This window comes from Cannabis sativa, chromosome 7 (genome assembly GCF_029168945.1).
Source record: "Cannabis sativa cultivar Pink pepper isolate KNU-18-1 chromosome 7, ASM2916894v1, whole genome shotgun sequence".
NCBI classification, from domain to species: Eukaryota; Viridiplantae; Streptophyta; class Magnoliopsida; order Rosales; family Cannabaceae; genus Cannabis; species Cannabis sativa.
Genome location: NC_083607.1, coordinates 4,418,787 through 4,434,709, shown reverse-complemented (window position 1 = coordinate 4,434,709; position 15,923 = coordinate 4,418,787). Strand labels below are relative to the sequence as shown.

The 15,923-nt window shown below is 33.0% G+C and overlaps 1 protein-coding gene and 1 non-coding gene across 2 annotated transcripts; both read left to right on the top strand.

Annotated features, from left to right (window-relative positions):
- The first annotated feature begins 9,088 nt into the window (after positions 1-9,088).
- LOC115697035 (probable hexosyltransferase MUCI70) lies at positions 9,089-13,420 on the top strand. The gene is made up of 9 exons (XM_030623931.2): positions 9,089-9,774; positions 9,920-10,234; positions 10,344-10,557; positions 10,651-10,760; positions 10,845-11,044; positions 11,150-11,253; positions 11,946-12,133; positions 12,222-12,421; positions 12,698-13,420. Exons 1-9 carry the CDS (start codon positions 9,522-9,524, stop codon positions 13,007-13,009), a joined length of 1,896 nt encoding a protein of 631 aa, XP_030479791.1. The 5' UTR covers positions 9,089-9,521; the 3' UTR covers positions 13,010-13,420.
- A 562-nt stretch (positions 13,421-13,982) lies between these two features.
- On the top strand, positions 13,983-14,054 carry TRNAP-UGG (transfer RNA proline (anticodon UGG)). The gene has a single exon. It is a non-coding gene; the product is annotated as a tRNA-Pro (tRNA).
- The last annotated feature ends 1,869 nt before the right edge of the window (positions 14,055-15,923 follow it).

Sequence of the window (15,923 nt, the reverse complement as noted above, 5' to 3'; positions counted from 1 at the left end):
TCCCTGTGGGATCGACCTCACCTGTGTGAGATTTACTACTTGATTGCGTATACTTGCGTAGTGTTTATAAAAATATAGCAACAAGTTTTTGGCGCCGTTGCCGGGGAATTGTATAAAGATTGATATTACATAAAATTATACTAACTTCTACTTTGGTTAATTTTTTTTGCTTATTTCTAATCTGTTTCTTTTAGATTAAATTTTGTAATATTATTAAAAATTAAATTTTGTCTAATTTAGTTTTTCTTTTTGATTTTAGTATTAATTTTGTTGTTTTAAATGTTTATTCTTTTTAGTACTAATTTAGTTTTATTTTTCTTTTAATTTTACTAATGTGTTACTTATGAGTTTGACCTGCAAGATAAATCCAGATGCTATATCTTGAGGATTTTGCCCAACAACACAATGAACCATTCTATTCTGCTTGGAGGAGATTTAAAGAGCTTGGAGAGAGATGTTATCCCACTTTCTCAAGTGGATGTTTTACGTGGCTCTTTTATAACGGACTTAATGATGAAACAAGAAACTGGGTTGATTATGGAGCAGAGGTCACTGGAGCGCCTCTATTAATGAGAGGTTATGACGTAATAAATCTGTTGAACGATATGGCAGATTTTGATTACGACTGGCATTGGGATCCATCACTTCAGGGTTGGAGTCACCAATATCCACCTTATTGCCCGAATTCATCCCAACAAACTGAAAAAGAGGAGCAACTTCTATCACTTCTACAATCACTTCCAGGAGAGATTAACCGCTTAACTGACATGGTGAGATCCTTATGTGATAATTCAATGACTCATGATTCAGAATGTAATAACTCCAATGATGAAAGTTATGAGAGTTGTTGGTACAATGAAGAAGGGTCATTATTTGAATACAAGGAGGATAATGAGCCTACAATTGAAGATCAAGATCCTTGTGAAGAGGAAATCATTGAATATGAAATCACAAGTGAGGGTATGGATAGCCAAGTGGAGAGTGAGCAACAAGAAGAAGGGTTGTTAGATGAAAGTGTAGAAACTGTGACATTGGAGGATGAAGAAGAACATGACATCATTGTTTCGACTTCATCAATGATATTGACTGATAAACCACCAATGAATCCATATATTTCATCTACATCATATCATATCCTCTACGAGCTACGAAAGGCTTCTCCCCAAGCTCATCATCCAAAGTCTTATGTTGTTGGTGCTGATTTTGGTTCAAACTCATCACTTGCCAAGCTTGAAGGCAAGTACAACAACAATTTTCAAGTTGTCTTGCATGACGCTTATTACGGGCGTCAACCGCTTGTTGATGTGGCGCTCAGGTAAGTCTCTCTCAACCACAATTTTATAATAACACATTGGGGACAATGTGCATCTTTAGTTTGGGGGGAGATTTAATTTTTCGATTTATTTCGGTTTTTTTTTTTCGTTTAGTTAGTTTTTTGTTAGTGTCATGTATTGATATCTGAGCTGGAATATTGATTGAACTACTGTTATTCACTTGTGCAATGGATTAAAATCTTAATTGTGTGCTTGACTCATAACTTTTTGAATTAAATTGGATGTGTATTAGAAGGTTGCTCATGTAGATGTAAAACATTTGTTATTCTCGCATATCACTTCTGTTCTATTTGGTTTGTGGAATGATTGGTTTAACATGGAATAGAATTTGTTTGACATACTCTCTTGAAGCGAAATTCTTGTTGATTTTTGTTTGGAAAGTGATTTAGGCAAATTTTCTTTGGATCGATTGAGCCTTTCAAGCCTACCTGAAAAGTTTTATCCTTAGTTTACCCAAAGTTGAGCCTTAGCCTATTTTAAAAAAAAAAAAAATATATATATATATATATATATTCACCACTTAACTAAGCTTAATTCGTTATCTTTAACTACTTTCATTCTCAACGTACCTTATTATGCCATAAGCTTTTAATCAAGTTTGGGGGGAATGAAGTGTGTAAGTGGGGAATAATTTTTGCAGTAAGAGATTAAAAAAAAAAATTAAATAGTTGTCATGTGTTGTGCCTCTATTGAAAAAAAGAGAAAGAAGAAAAAAAAAGAGAACAATGACATGTGATAATTTCTTCTTGAGAATCAATTGTGAACAATGGGGTAGGCACATAGGAAAAAAATATGCAATCTCTTACTATCTTCTTTGGGATATATGAAAAAGAAAAAATGGATAAGTGTGGGTGCTTGTTTGGTATAATTGTGCTTATGGTATAATGGAACCTAAATGACTTCTCATCTACCCATTTTGCCTAAGCCATGCTATTATAACCGAAAAAGACCTTTTGATTCTGAGCAAAAATTGTCAACATTAGTGGAGAGAGGTATGTCATCCAAACTTATTGAACATGGGTTAGCGGAATGTCGGAAAGTGTAGAATGGTTGTGATATGAATGTCAAAAGCGATATTTTGTGCCTGTATGAATTGCTTACTTCTAAATTGTACATCCAAGTTAGTTCTTAGAGTTATTGAGTTGAAATTCTGGTTATTGATTGCTTGAAGTTGTGCAGGTGGTAGTGGTAGTTCAATCATTGGAAGGTTTAGTTATCTATTACATTGTTTTTTTTAGTTTAGTTGAGTTTTAGCTTTACTCGGGGGCGAGTAAAGATTCAGTTTGGGGGAATTTGTTAGGCTATTTTTAGCCTAAGTTTCGGGTCACATTTTATAGTTGTTTTTCTTCTTTATTATTATTTTTGGAATAGAATTACGCTTGTTTTCTTTGATTTCAGGTTTCAACACTTGGAATGTATAAATTGGACAAATTTCAGAAAACAGTGATCTATAAAATAGAGAAAATTTTAAAAGAGAATAAAGCTGAAACTTCAAGTCTAAATTCGACTATGTTCTGATCATATTTTGGAAAAAGTCAAAACATAAAAGTTTTAGATCTCTTTCTTATCTTTCCAACGCATCTTGAATCAGCCCATTTGGAGTTTGTATGAGAAAGTTATGCCTATTTTACTAAAAGATGTCGAAGCTGAAAATTCCATCTCGCCGCGGCGAGATTTCCATGGCCGCGGCTAGAAAGTCTGGGCAGAAACATAGTTTTTTGATGCACTTTTGGCCGCGGCGAGACCACTTTTGGCCGCGGCGAGCGTCCGTACGGTCAGGGGTATTTTTGTCCGACGAACCCTAAAAATTAGATATAAATAGAAAACTGCGATTGGAAGTCAAGGGAAGCGATTTGGAACCCTAAAACACAGCAGAAAGAGGCAAGAAGAGCAAAGGAAATCAAAGTGAAGATCCAGATTCATCCACCAACAGTTTCTTTCTCTATTCCTCTTTAATTTATTTATGTTGAATATTGCTTTAGGAATGGTTATGGATTTGTTTCTGAACTAAATTTCCCATTTAGGGAGGATGATGATTGTTGTTTAATGTTTTGCCTAGTTAATGTTTAATTACCATTCCTCAATTCTTGTGTGTGAAATTATCTTAGTTTGTTCTTAATTTCATGTTTAAGATTGATCACCTTGTGCATGCTCTATGATCTCAATTCGAAATCTGAAAAGTGAGAATTGAGAATGCTAAAATTAAGATAATCGATGTTCTATGTGAAACGAAAGTATTTGCATGACTTATGTGACAAGTAGATTATTACTTAATGCTGATTTCATGTTAGTTTAATTAAGGAATTAATTAGATAACATGTGATTTAGAATCTAGAAGATCTGAAAGGAGCTAGGTTATTTCATAATCTGTCATTCACTTCAAGAATAGGATAGTAATTAATCATTAACGATTTGGGTAAACAACAACAGGATTCTCCTCCCTATTGTCTCATCTTGCTCAACTTTAAATTGTGTTATTTAGTTTTCTGAATTTCTTTCATATTTTACTGTTTTTAAATCATATTTGCTTTCGATTTACCGAATAGAATCATAAGTATAATTTAGTGGTACTTAATCCAATTCCCTGTGGGATCGACCTCACCTGTGTGAGATTTACTACTTGATTGCGTATACTTGCGTAGTGTTTATAAAAATATAGCAACAATACAAGTTAACACCAAGCATATAGTATTATATATAAACATAACATAAATTTCACATAATATTATACAAACGATACAATGTAATACAGTGTACCAAACAGATCTTTAAAGTTTTAGAATGACTTTTTTACTATTTTGGTGGAATGATATTCCATCTTGAAATAGAAGTAAATATCATTCTAATGCATAATGGAAAAAAATATTTAATTTTTTACCAATATTTTTTATGCATTTTAAATTTTATTTTATTGTATTCCACGTAATGTTTTAATTGTCCTCTTTACCAAACCAAACGTACCCTAAAGTTTCAATTGCCATTCTCCAAAAAAAAAAATTCAAAATATTTATATATATATATATATGTATATATACATATATATTGATTAGATTGAGAACAGAGATAATGACTAGTGTCACGGGCTCACCTTTTTAGGCAGCGGAACACTCGTGTGGCACCTTGATTTCTCTAAGCCAAGGTCATCCTTCCAACCATCTGAGTAACAATGGGCTCATTTTTCGCGTGTCCGTGTGCCTCGTGCACACTTCCGTCTCTCAAACAACTCCTGCCGAGTCATGCTCACAAGTATCCATGAGTGTATCCATGCATCGAGTCTCTCTAGCCAAGATACTCGCACTGTCCGTAGGTTCCCACTATGATAAGGCAAATTCCAACACCGACGCTCACCTTGTCACTCGTGACCAAGGTAGCATGTGTGGCAAGATGCCAACACCAAGCCGACGTGCCAACGCTTTTATCATGCCCCGTTCGATACTGTCCGAACAGTCTCCCTCGTCGCCTAAGGACTCCCATACGTCCATGGACCAATTCTCAAGGTGCCATACCTCCACGCATGTTGGCAGGCCCTCGAGACAAGCTACCAAACTAGTTGCATACATTAGACCTTTGTCCCTTTGCAACATGGTGCATCCGTCCCATGCACGTATACAAACTAGCCCACGAATGACTACCCATGTCATCTCGTGTTGAGACTCATAGCCAAGGCGCACCACAACATCTCTTGGAGGTTTGGGCCACGTCCCATGCAAGCAGCATACCGGCAAGCCAATAGAAACGTACCCGTTAACCTCTGGCAGCTTCTTAAACGCACTATCGGGTCGGCCCGATAATGTTCATGAGTACTCCAACTCATGGAGACATATGAGTCCCCTCGTAGTCCTCATATGCCCGTCCTACTAGTCCCGCTGACTAGTAGCAGCTCACTTAGCACTAAGGTGCCAGGGGGTGGTGGAGAGCTGGCACCAGGGTACTCCCTTAAAGAGCATTCTGAGCTTTTAGCCTTCTACTAGGAACATACATGATTTTGGCTCTGTAGACATATGGCCAAGCCGCATACCAAATCACATAGTTTTGCCAAATCGATTGCACCATTGTATTTGTAGACCCAAATAAATGGCGAATTCCAAGTCCCGTCCCAATCCAGACAATATTGAAGATATTTACGAAAATGCCACTGCATACAAACTAAGCATCAACATGCCACCAGCTGCCTCAACATGCGCCACCACTTGACCACCACTTGGACAACTTGTGGGCATCACTTAGCTTGTAACGTGCCATCTTGGCATGCACGTTACAACTAGCGGTGGATAATATCTAATCCAATCCAATTGAATCGTATCGATCTAATCCAATCTAATATAATTAGATGTTAAAAGATAAATTTTAATTGGATTGAATCGATTATTGGATGTTAATCTCAAAATCTAATTAAAAATCGATCCAATTCAATTACATTTATATATGTTAAAAAATTATTTATATAATAAAAATATTAAAAATAAAATATATATTAATTATATTTTTATTGGTTTTTTTTTTTGTTGTTGAATTTGTAACACTGGATTATTTTCTGTATTTATTTTAATGATGTTTCGTTTTATTTTATTACTTAGTAATGTTGTTCTTTTAATTATTTCAAACTTTTAGTTGCATTACACTTGTAATAATATTTTTATGGAGTATTAAATTTAAATAAAATGTGATATGTAGTTTTTATGTATTTTTCTTCATATTTTTAAATTAATATTAAAATTTAAGTGTGTAATTAGATATCTAATTAAAAATTTGATCTAATCTAATTAGTAATTGGAGTGGATTGGATTAGATTTTGAGGTCTAATTAGATTGGATCAGATGATAATTTTCTAAATCCAATTACTAATTGGATTAGATTAGATGAGGAGAAAAATATTGGAAAATTTACATGGTATACTAACTTTTGCCATTTTTTTTACAAAAATACTGTCATGTAGTATTTTTTACTTTTTTACTGTGTTTCTTTTATAAGTTTTCACTGGTGTTCTACTGGTATTTTTTAGTTGTTCTACTGGTGTTTTGAGTTGTTCTGTTTTGTGTTCTATTGGTGTTTTATAAAAACACAGTATTTTTGTAAACTTTTCCGTATGATAGTATTTTTGTAAAAGTTACCCAAAATTCTAGTATTTTTACAAATTTTCCATAATATTTGATTAGATCGGATGCCAACCCTACTATTCACAATGGTTAAAGTGCAATGAAGCCCAAATATGCAATTAAGTTTACTCACTCACTGTAGTTTGACAAGTGAGTGGTGTAAACTCATTGTAGTTTACTAGATGAAAGATAATTAGTTTAAATTACTTGTCACATATGACAAAATAGACAAAAAAAAAAAAAAATGTAATGCGCAGAAACGTAAAGAGCACTACCAAAACGTTTTACCCTAATTCAAAGATAGTGTGTCTCCTATATTTAACTTGCTGGTACTATAATGCTCAAGTTTAGATTACAAGATATGCATTTATCGTCTACAAGTTTCCAGCATAATAAGTTTCTCAATAATAGTGTTTTTGCTCTACCCTTTTTCTTAATACAACACACTCATGAATATTTTCTCTTTCTTCCTGTTAATAAAAAAAAAAAAAAAAATTCTAATAACGTGGACATCAATATTTGACACGTAGCAAGAAAGATAATATCTCAGAGTTGAGTAGTCGCGAGGCATAGCAATAAACCTGGGAGGGATCCCTAGCTTTGCGCCTAAGTTGACTCTAGGAACTCCGGAATGGGTATTCAGATTCTGATTAGTCGTTTCCAACTCACTATCTTTCAGTATTCTGTAGCATGAAGACATGGCGCATCGAACTTCATGCCATGGGAGCTGAAAATACACGAAATTACACCTCAGAATTCAACTCGGGCGCTTAGGGTTTCACCCAACGCCCAAGCTGACAACCTAACTAGGGTTTCAGTTTTCAGGACCGTTTTATTGCAAATGGGTCAAACTTTATATTGGTACATGAACTAGACATACCACGAACATATTTGAGGCATCAGAATCTGATTAGAGAATTTTCATTTTTGAGCACCTGGTGCCCGAGCATCTAGTGCCCAGGTCGACATTTTTTCAACCTAGGCCACTTCCAAGCATCAAACATAAAATTCGACCCGTGCTTCTTATTTGTCTTCATCAAAAATGGGAAAACAAGTGTTTTCGAAGGAAGAAATAAACCAACCTAGAGGCCAAAACAAGGGACCAATGCCCAAGTTGACACCTAGTGTTGGTCCAATGCCCAAGTTAAAACCTAGTGCTGGCCCAACAGCCAAGGTGACAAAAATTTGAGGAGTTTGTCCTGAAAAGTCTTCCAGGCATATTCTCTATTTTCATCAAAGATTAAGATTCAACTATTTTTGGGGAGCAAACAGAACTTCCAAGTAGCCTGAAACTAGACCTAGCGCCCAACTTGACACTTGGCACTAGGCCCAACGCCCAGATTGATATATTGTCAACATGGGTTGCTTTACTTTGTTACTTCTTATGGGAGGCTAGAAACTTAGCCTTCCATGAGAATGTGATTGTGTCACCTTTTTCTTTGTTGTAGAAAGTTTATTATGCTATGAAAGAGTTGAGGGTGACTTCTGAGAGGGTTGTGGTGGATCCGTGTTTGGAGGAGGAGGTTTCCCTTGGTGAGATTGAGGATGGTGTCAATTTTTTAATCAATGTTGTTGCTGCAATTTGTGGACGTGGGTCTTTCGCTACAATCTTGGTCGAACCACTGCTATGAGTTTGTTGAGGCTTTAACGATCATGTCTTTAGTGTCTTCTCAGCTCGAGGCTGAAGCTTTTGCTATTTTCTAGGCAGTGTCCCTTTGTTTATATCGAGATTGGAAGCGGGTTAAGTTTTTCTCAGATTGTAAAGTAGTGGTCACTGCTTTGAAGACTTCTAAAGTCTCGAATAATTTTGTTCTAAATGTTTGTTGGATCTCTCGGTCTTTGAATTTAAAGGCTCACCGAATTGCCTCTTGGGTGGCTGAGGGGGTTGTGTCTCGTTTAATTTCTTTCGGAAGGTTGCATTCCTGTGGCACCAGTGAGTTTGTGTTATGTTTGATTTTTTTTTAATGAAATTTATATTAAAAAAAAAAAGAAAGAAAGAAAGAAAAAAACTCACATATATTTCCAAACAAAATATATATATATATTTTTTTAAAGAAAAATAACTTGTTGTTCAATAATATGAAAAGATACATAAATACAATAACTATATTTCCATCAAAAATTAATAATAAAATTAAAATTTATAGTCGGCAGAAACAAAAACATGCCACATAAGATTTGTTAAAGGAAAAAAAAAGTATTCCAACCACCAAAATCTTTGTTATTGTTATGAATTTCTTTGTTAATTATTTTCTCCTTTATAACTAACCTCTTAAAAGTTTTTCATATATTTTAATTTGGATATTCAAAAAACCTGAAAATATTTTAGTAACTATTTTCAGTTAAAATCTCTAGTTTTTTTGGGTAGAGAAGCTCTAATTTATTTACCAATGTATAAATACTTTATGAATTTTCATTTTTTTTTATGCTAACTTTTATATTAAAAAATAAATGTTATGCAAATCTAAGGAGAGACATCATAATCTCATCCTAACCATCGCCACATGGCGCACGTTAAGCTTATCATTTCATCTATTTATTTTTTTGATATTAATTATTATAATAATTTATACAATATCAATGTTTTTAATTTTAATTAATACATAGTATATATTTTCTTGTATAAAGAAAAAAAATAAATAGAATTTATATTATATCATGTTCAATAATAATAATAATAACTATATTATAAATTAAATACGAAAAATCATTTCTATGATCTCATTTTTGAGATTTCAAAGAAACCCTAAAAAAAAATAATTCCTTTTCTTCCTTCCCTCTCTCACAGTGCCCTTGTTATCAGATTCTAAGACCAAAGGTTCTCTCTTTACAGAAGAGAAAGGCTTGTGTCAATTCAGTGAGAGAGTTTCAGGTGTGAATTTTGAGTTTTGGGTAAGTGGGTATTTGATTTCTTGGGATTTAAGGTAGTGGGTTTCAATCTGATCTGAGTGACTTGACTGAACGAAATGAGAGAACCGCATCTGGGTGTGGCGGAGCAATGATAATTTGGGTGGTGGAGTGTGTTTAAATCTGATCTCTGAGTGACTTGACTGAATGAAATGAGAGAAGCATATCTGGGTGTGGCGGAGCAATGACAATGGCTGGAGGTGGAGGGTCATTGGGTTTGGGAATTCGTTCTGGAAGTTATGGCTCTTTGGATAAACAGCTTCAGAACGGTGTAATAATTCCAATTCAAGCTTCACGAAAGCCTTCCAAGATGTTAAAGGAGAGAGAGACTTTATTTCATTGGATCTGCAAGTTCGCCGGCCGGAAAAAGGTCGGAATGCTCCTCCTCTGTTTAATTTCCGCCGCCGTTTTCGTCTGGGTTTTGTACGTTGGAAAAGGTTCTCTTTTTATTTTATTCAATTCTACATGTTTTGTTTGATATGATCACACTGATCTAATCTTCATTTGATTTGATATAATACGATGTATTGTATTGACTTAGAATTTCTTTGTTTGAATTGTCTTATTAATTTTTAAAATTAGGTGAAGATTCACAAAGTGATCATGTTCAGATCATTACTATGAACAATTCGATGACTTTATTTTTGTCTCAATCTTCACCTCCATATGAGGACAAAGCCACAAACAACATTACTTCTTCTTCTTCTTCTTCTTCTTCTTTTTCTTCTTCTTCTTCTCAATTGAATACCCCAATAATCCCAGTAGAGAATCCCAGCTTGGTTTTTCCACCACCTCCTCCTGCTGTTTTTCTGGGCTATACTCTTCCACCAGGGCATCCTTGTAATAGTTTCACATTGCCTCCTCCACCAGCTGATAAGAAAAGAACTGGACCTCGGCGTAAGTACCGCCTTTCTCCATTGATACATAAAGAAATTAGCTTATGTTGTTGATACATTCTTCTTCATTGCTTTTGTATGCTATTGAATTTGCTTGTTTGTCTTATCAGCTTGTCCAGTATGTTACCTTCCTGTGGAAGAAGCAGTGGCTTTAATGCCAAAGGTCCCTTCACCTTCTCCAATTCTTAAGAATTTAACTTATATTTATGAAGAAAATTTATCTAAAGAAACAGAATTCGGGGGCTCGGAGTTCGGTGGCTATCCTACTTTAGCTCAAAGAACTGATTCTTATGATATAAGAGAGTCGATGAGCATGCATTGTGGGTATGTTTTGTTTATCTGTTTTTCTTTTTTATGTATTTTCTTAAGAATATGTTATGTTTTATGAATTTGATTTATGTGTTGTATATGAATCAGATTCGTTCGAGGAATTAGACCTGGTCGAAATACGGGATTTGATATAGATGAGACTGATCTCCTTGCTATGGAGCAATGTCAAGGTGTTGTTGTTGCATCTGCTATATTTGGTAATCCTCTGTCTTATTTGATTGATTGAACATTTCTTAACTAGCTAATACAATTTCTAATCACTTATTTCCTTTTTTCTTTAGGCAATTTTGATGAAATAAACCAGCCAAAGAACATTAGTGAATATTCCAAGGAGACTGTTTGCTTCTTCATGTTCATAGATGAAGTGACAGAAGCTTATGTGAAGACTGCTGGTACAATGGACAGCAACAGGAAGATTGGGGTATGGAGGATTGTCGTTGTACGTAACCTTCCTTATTCTGATGGCAGGCGCACGGGAAAGGTTGTTTTCTTGAAATATTTTGCCAAGCTTGATTATTTTAATGTCTCAAAGGGGATAAACAATTAGGATTTACAAGCACGTTGATATGTATTTTTTTGGTTACAGATTCCCAAGCTTTTGATGCATAGGCTGTTTCCCTATGCTCGCTTTTCCTTGTGGGTTGATGGAAAGCTTGAGCTCGTGGTCGATCCATACCAAGTTCTTGAAAGGTAAGTCTGGTTTTATGCTTTCATTTCCTTACAAAAGACAGGAATCAGTAGATATATATATATATCTCCTTACAAATTCACTTAGCAAGTTCAACTGGTTGATTCTTATATTAAAGGGTCCCATCTCATTACAAGAAAGCTTGAGTGAATTTTTTAATGGTAAAACTTTTACGCATCTTTTCCCATATACATAATGTGTAGTGTATCTATGGTTATCATGTGGTACTACTAGGATTTAATTTAAATTGCTGTAATGGGTGCTGTTTGATACAAATGAAGACAACTAACTAATCAGCATTTTTTGCAATGCTTGCAAGTTTTGCTTCAAATGATTACCTCTATTCTGCAGAACTTTGCATTGAAGGTACGAGCGAATCAACTAAGTTCACAGCAATAAGTATTATCCTAGTTATATTTAAATTTTAAGCCCAAATATTATTTTATATTGCATGTGGTAAAGACCATAAAATGATGCATGTGTTTCGGGTTTTAGTTAGCCTTCTAGTTGGAATGGTGTAAAACCTGTGAAAATGTTGCACTGTTCCAAACATACAAATGCTTAGTGGAAATTTACATATGCACTCTTCAAATGGACAAGGTGGTTTATGATAGTCTTAATTATTTATTTGTATTATTGACATCCGTGTTTAGAATCTGAATCCTTCATTTTTCTTTTTCATAATTCGCTTCAGGTTCTTGTGGAGGAAAAATGCATCATTTGCTATATCTAAACATTATAAACGCTTTGATGTATTTGTTGAAGCTGAGGCAAATAAAGCTGCTGGAAAATACGATAATGCATCTATAGACTTTCAGGTTGATTTCTACAGAAAGGAGGGTTTGACCCCATACACCGAGGAAAAGCTTCCCATAACAAGTGGTTGGTGCTGCTTCTTTTGTCTTCCTTTTACTGCTAATTTTTTGTGAATGTTTGTTAGATTAAGCTCTGATATATTTGTGGTATGCAGATGTTCCTGAAGGATGTGTTATAATAAGGGAGCATATTCCTATAAGCAATCTATTTACTTGTCTTTGGTTCAACGAAGTTGATCGATTTACTTCCAGGGATCAAATTAGTTTTTCCACTGTCAGGGACAAGATCAAGGCAAAAACAAATTACACTATCAACATGTTCCTGGACTGCGAGAGGCGCAACTTTGTTGTGCAGGTAATTACTTTGCATAAATGAATCTTTCGTTTGAAAATTTATATTTTTACACAACTAAGTTGAGCACTGACATTTGTACAAGTCCAGTCTGATTTCATGAATTTATATCACAATATAAACCTTATTATATAAGCTCAATTTCTTTCATAACATTCTGTTGTGTTATATGGGGTTGTCTTTCCCAAACTTAGTGATTCGATTATTCATGCCTCTTCGATTTATAGTTAAAAGTCCAACCTGGAATAGTGGTTTGACATTTTTATTTTCTTCTTGCAGAAATATCATAGAGAGGTCATGGAGCAGCTATTGGCTGCTCATGCACCTCCTCCACCAACACCAGTACTGCCACCGCCACCGCCACCGCCACCAACACTGCCACCGCCACCACCGCCTACTCCAATCAATGAACCACCAATGTCATTATTCGAAACACCCTCACAAAATGAAAATGTTGTAAATGCACCAGTTCGAAGGGTCACAACTCGGCGTGGGAGAGATAGGAGGTCTGGCTCCAGACGGCACAGGAAAGTTTCTGCCGGTGGTGGTGGTGGGGGCAGTAGAGAAATCACTTCAAGTTTAAGAAAATAAAAGGAAGTTTTGTTCAAGCAAATTACATTGATTATTTTTTTTAATTACCTCTCCTGATTGGAAATCATTCTTTTTGGAGGGGAAGGGGGGTTGTGGAGGATTTATGCAGAGGTGAGAGTGAGTGAGTGAGTAAATGATGCTAATTTTGCTTCCACATGAGAACATGTGTTCTCTCATTCTTTTCTCTCTTTTTTTTTTCTTTTCTTTTAGAAATTTGTCATTTTTTCTTGTATATATTAAGTTATAATTTTCCTGATAATAATTAATAATAATTTATAACATGGGTCACTACCAAATGTTTGTTTCATGTGGTGGCCCATTTTGTTGATCTTCATACCATGATATACCATCTATTATTGTATTGGGACAAGGAACCAAACTTATAAAGCTATCTATCTATTTTCCTATGCATTTTCATTTACTTTACAAAATTTTCTAGTGATTCATTTTTCTTTTCTCTTTCCCTAATTTGAGATATATGTTTCATTTTTTTTATTATTATTATTTATAAGGTATTATTGTATTGACAAATCAATATGGATTTTTTTTTTGAGTGTCTAAAAACATAGGTCGGATATGGAAGAAGTAAAATAGTAAATGAAGTGTTATGACTTATTTGGGTATGCTTAACCTTTACATTGGCCCACCTCTTAGGTAGCTGTCGACTTGAACAAAATTAATAAATTTTCATTTATTGACTTGAAGTATTCAGTACTATTTTGTCCCATTTTTTGTTTTTTATTTTAGTTTCCTACTATTAGTATTAATCCCTAAATTATAATATAATACTGTTTATACATTTGTAAGCAAATAGAAGTTCAATAATTAAATTATAAAATTTAAACAGATAGTTGATGCTATTTTTCATACACCTTAGAAATTATTTAACTTTTAACAAAAACCAGTATTAATAGCATGAGCAATTATAATTTGATTTATTCCTAATATTTAAATTATATCAGTAAAACCATGTGGGCATTTGGTCTAGTGGTATGATTCTCGCTTTGGGTGCGAGAGGTCCCGAGTTCGATTCTCGGAATGCCCCTTTTTTCCTCCCTAATATCTTTTTCCTCTCTCTTTTCAACTACAGAAAAAGAACAATAATAAAACTCAAATATTGTTCTAAGTTATAATTTATAAATTACGTTTAGAACACAAAATCAAAAATTCCAAGTCAGACAAATGTTACAATAATATTGGTGACAGCACTTCAGTGCTTGACCCAACTTGAATGAAGTTTTTGTTTTGTTTTGAATGAGAAATCATCTGTTTTCATGGTTTTTCTTCATGCCCTTTTTGCTTGATATTACTTAGTCTTGATGAAGATGTAGTTTCAGGTCAATGCCTTAGTGATCAGCAATCTTGGTTGATTCAACTGAAGAACAATCTTAAATACAATGCTAATATAATCCAAGAACAATCTTGGATCTTCAAATTTTTTACATGTTTGTATGTAGATAGTATCATTCATTATGTAACAAGCATTTTTTATTGCACATATACTAAAGTTTTCTTTAGGATTGTGTAAAATGAAGTGATAGACCGAAGCAATGTCTTAAAAAAAAAACGACAAATGGCATTGAAGAAGTTAAAATTTTATAAAAATCAATAATTTAAATAAAAAAAGTGCAGAACTTAAATGCACATATTTTTACAAATTCTTAATATAAAATTCAGAAAAATATCTATTTTAAGAAATACTAAAGTATATTATGGCGCCTAACACTTTTATGAGATGTAATATTTCTATTGATACTATACTTATTTTAATAAAAATTATAAAAAATTATTAATAAATTATAACATGTCATGTCATAAAACTGATAAGCACTTGGGTCTAATATACACATTTCAAGTGATGTAGTGTGGTTTAGTCATGTAGGGAGCCATTGATGTGCATTCATGTCTAATGACAATCAATGCAGTCAACCAACTTGAAGACGAGATATGATCAAAGACTTGACAAAAATCCTAATCATCTTTATGTACATAATTCGCTCCTCCTTACAAATAATTCATCACCCACCACCATTTATTTTCCACAATAGTTGGAAAAAATAAGGAAAAATTTCATGTTAGTACATATAATATAACTCTATTACATTAATCTCTTAATTATTACTTTCTCTTATTTTTAATTTATATTTTTATAGTATTACTATTTTATATACATTATTTTAATTAATTACAAAATATGTGCAAAAAAAACTTATTATCATTTTCTCATACATTTTTATATATAACTAAAAACTTTTTTTTAATTTTTTTTATAATATATATGGTAATAATTATTGATTATTATATATATGGTAATATTAGCTATGTTTATTTTTATGTTTATCATTATAATAAACATACCAATAATATAAAATATTTTATATATGTGTTTATTTTATTTTTTATTAATTAAACATACTAATTTAATAAACAAAATAATAATATTCACATAGGTTTATTATATCACTTTATGTGTGTTATGTTTATTTTCTAGTAATTTTTTAAAAAATAAATAATATATATATAAAAAAATTGTTTATCTTTATCTTTTTCTTTGTTTATTGTGTCATGTTTATTTTTTCTAATTAAATAATTTTTGGAGTTTATAAAGTTATGTTTGTTTATTTATTTTTTGATGTAAGAATTATATTTCAATAGAAAATTCGTTCACTAACTCATTAAAAAATAATCAATATATATAAACAATAGAAAAAAAATATACTTATTTTAATATAGTATAAATTGGTTATGTCTATTTTTATGTTTACAATAATAATAAACATAATAATAATATAAAATACTTTGTATATATATGTTTATTTTGTTTTCTATCTATTAAACATACTAATTTAATAAACAAAATAATAATATTCACACATGTTTATTATATCACTCTATGTGTCATGTTTATTTTTAG

Bases quoted from the DNA above. Each gene is read 5' to 3' on its own strand.
- LOC115697035 (XM_030623931.2), top strand. From the start codon at position 9,522: ATGACAATGGCTGGAGGTGGAGGGTCATTGGGTTTGGGAATTCGTTCT. The intron at 11,254-11,945 runs GTAAGTCTGGTT...AATTCGCTTCAG, and splicing joins CCATACCAAGTTCTTGAAAG to GTTCTTGTGGAGGAAAAATG. The intron at 12,134-12,221 runs GTTGGTGCTGCT...TGTGGTATGCAG, and splicing joins AAAGCTTCCCATAACAAGTG to ATGTTCCTGAAGGATGTGTT.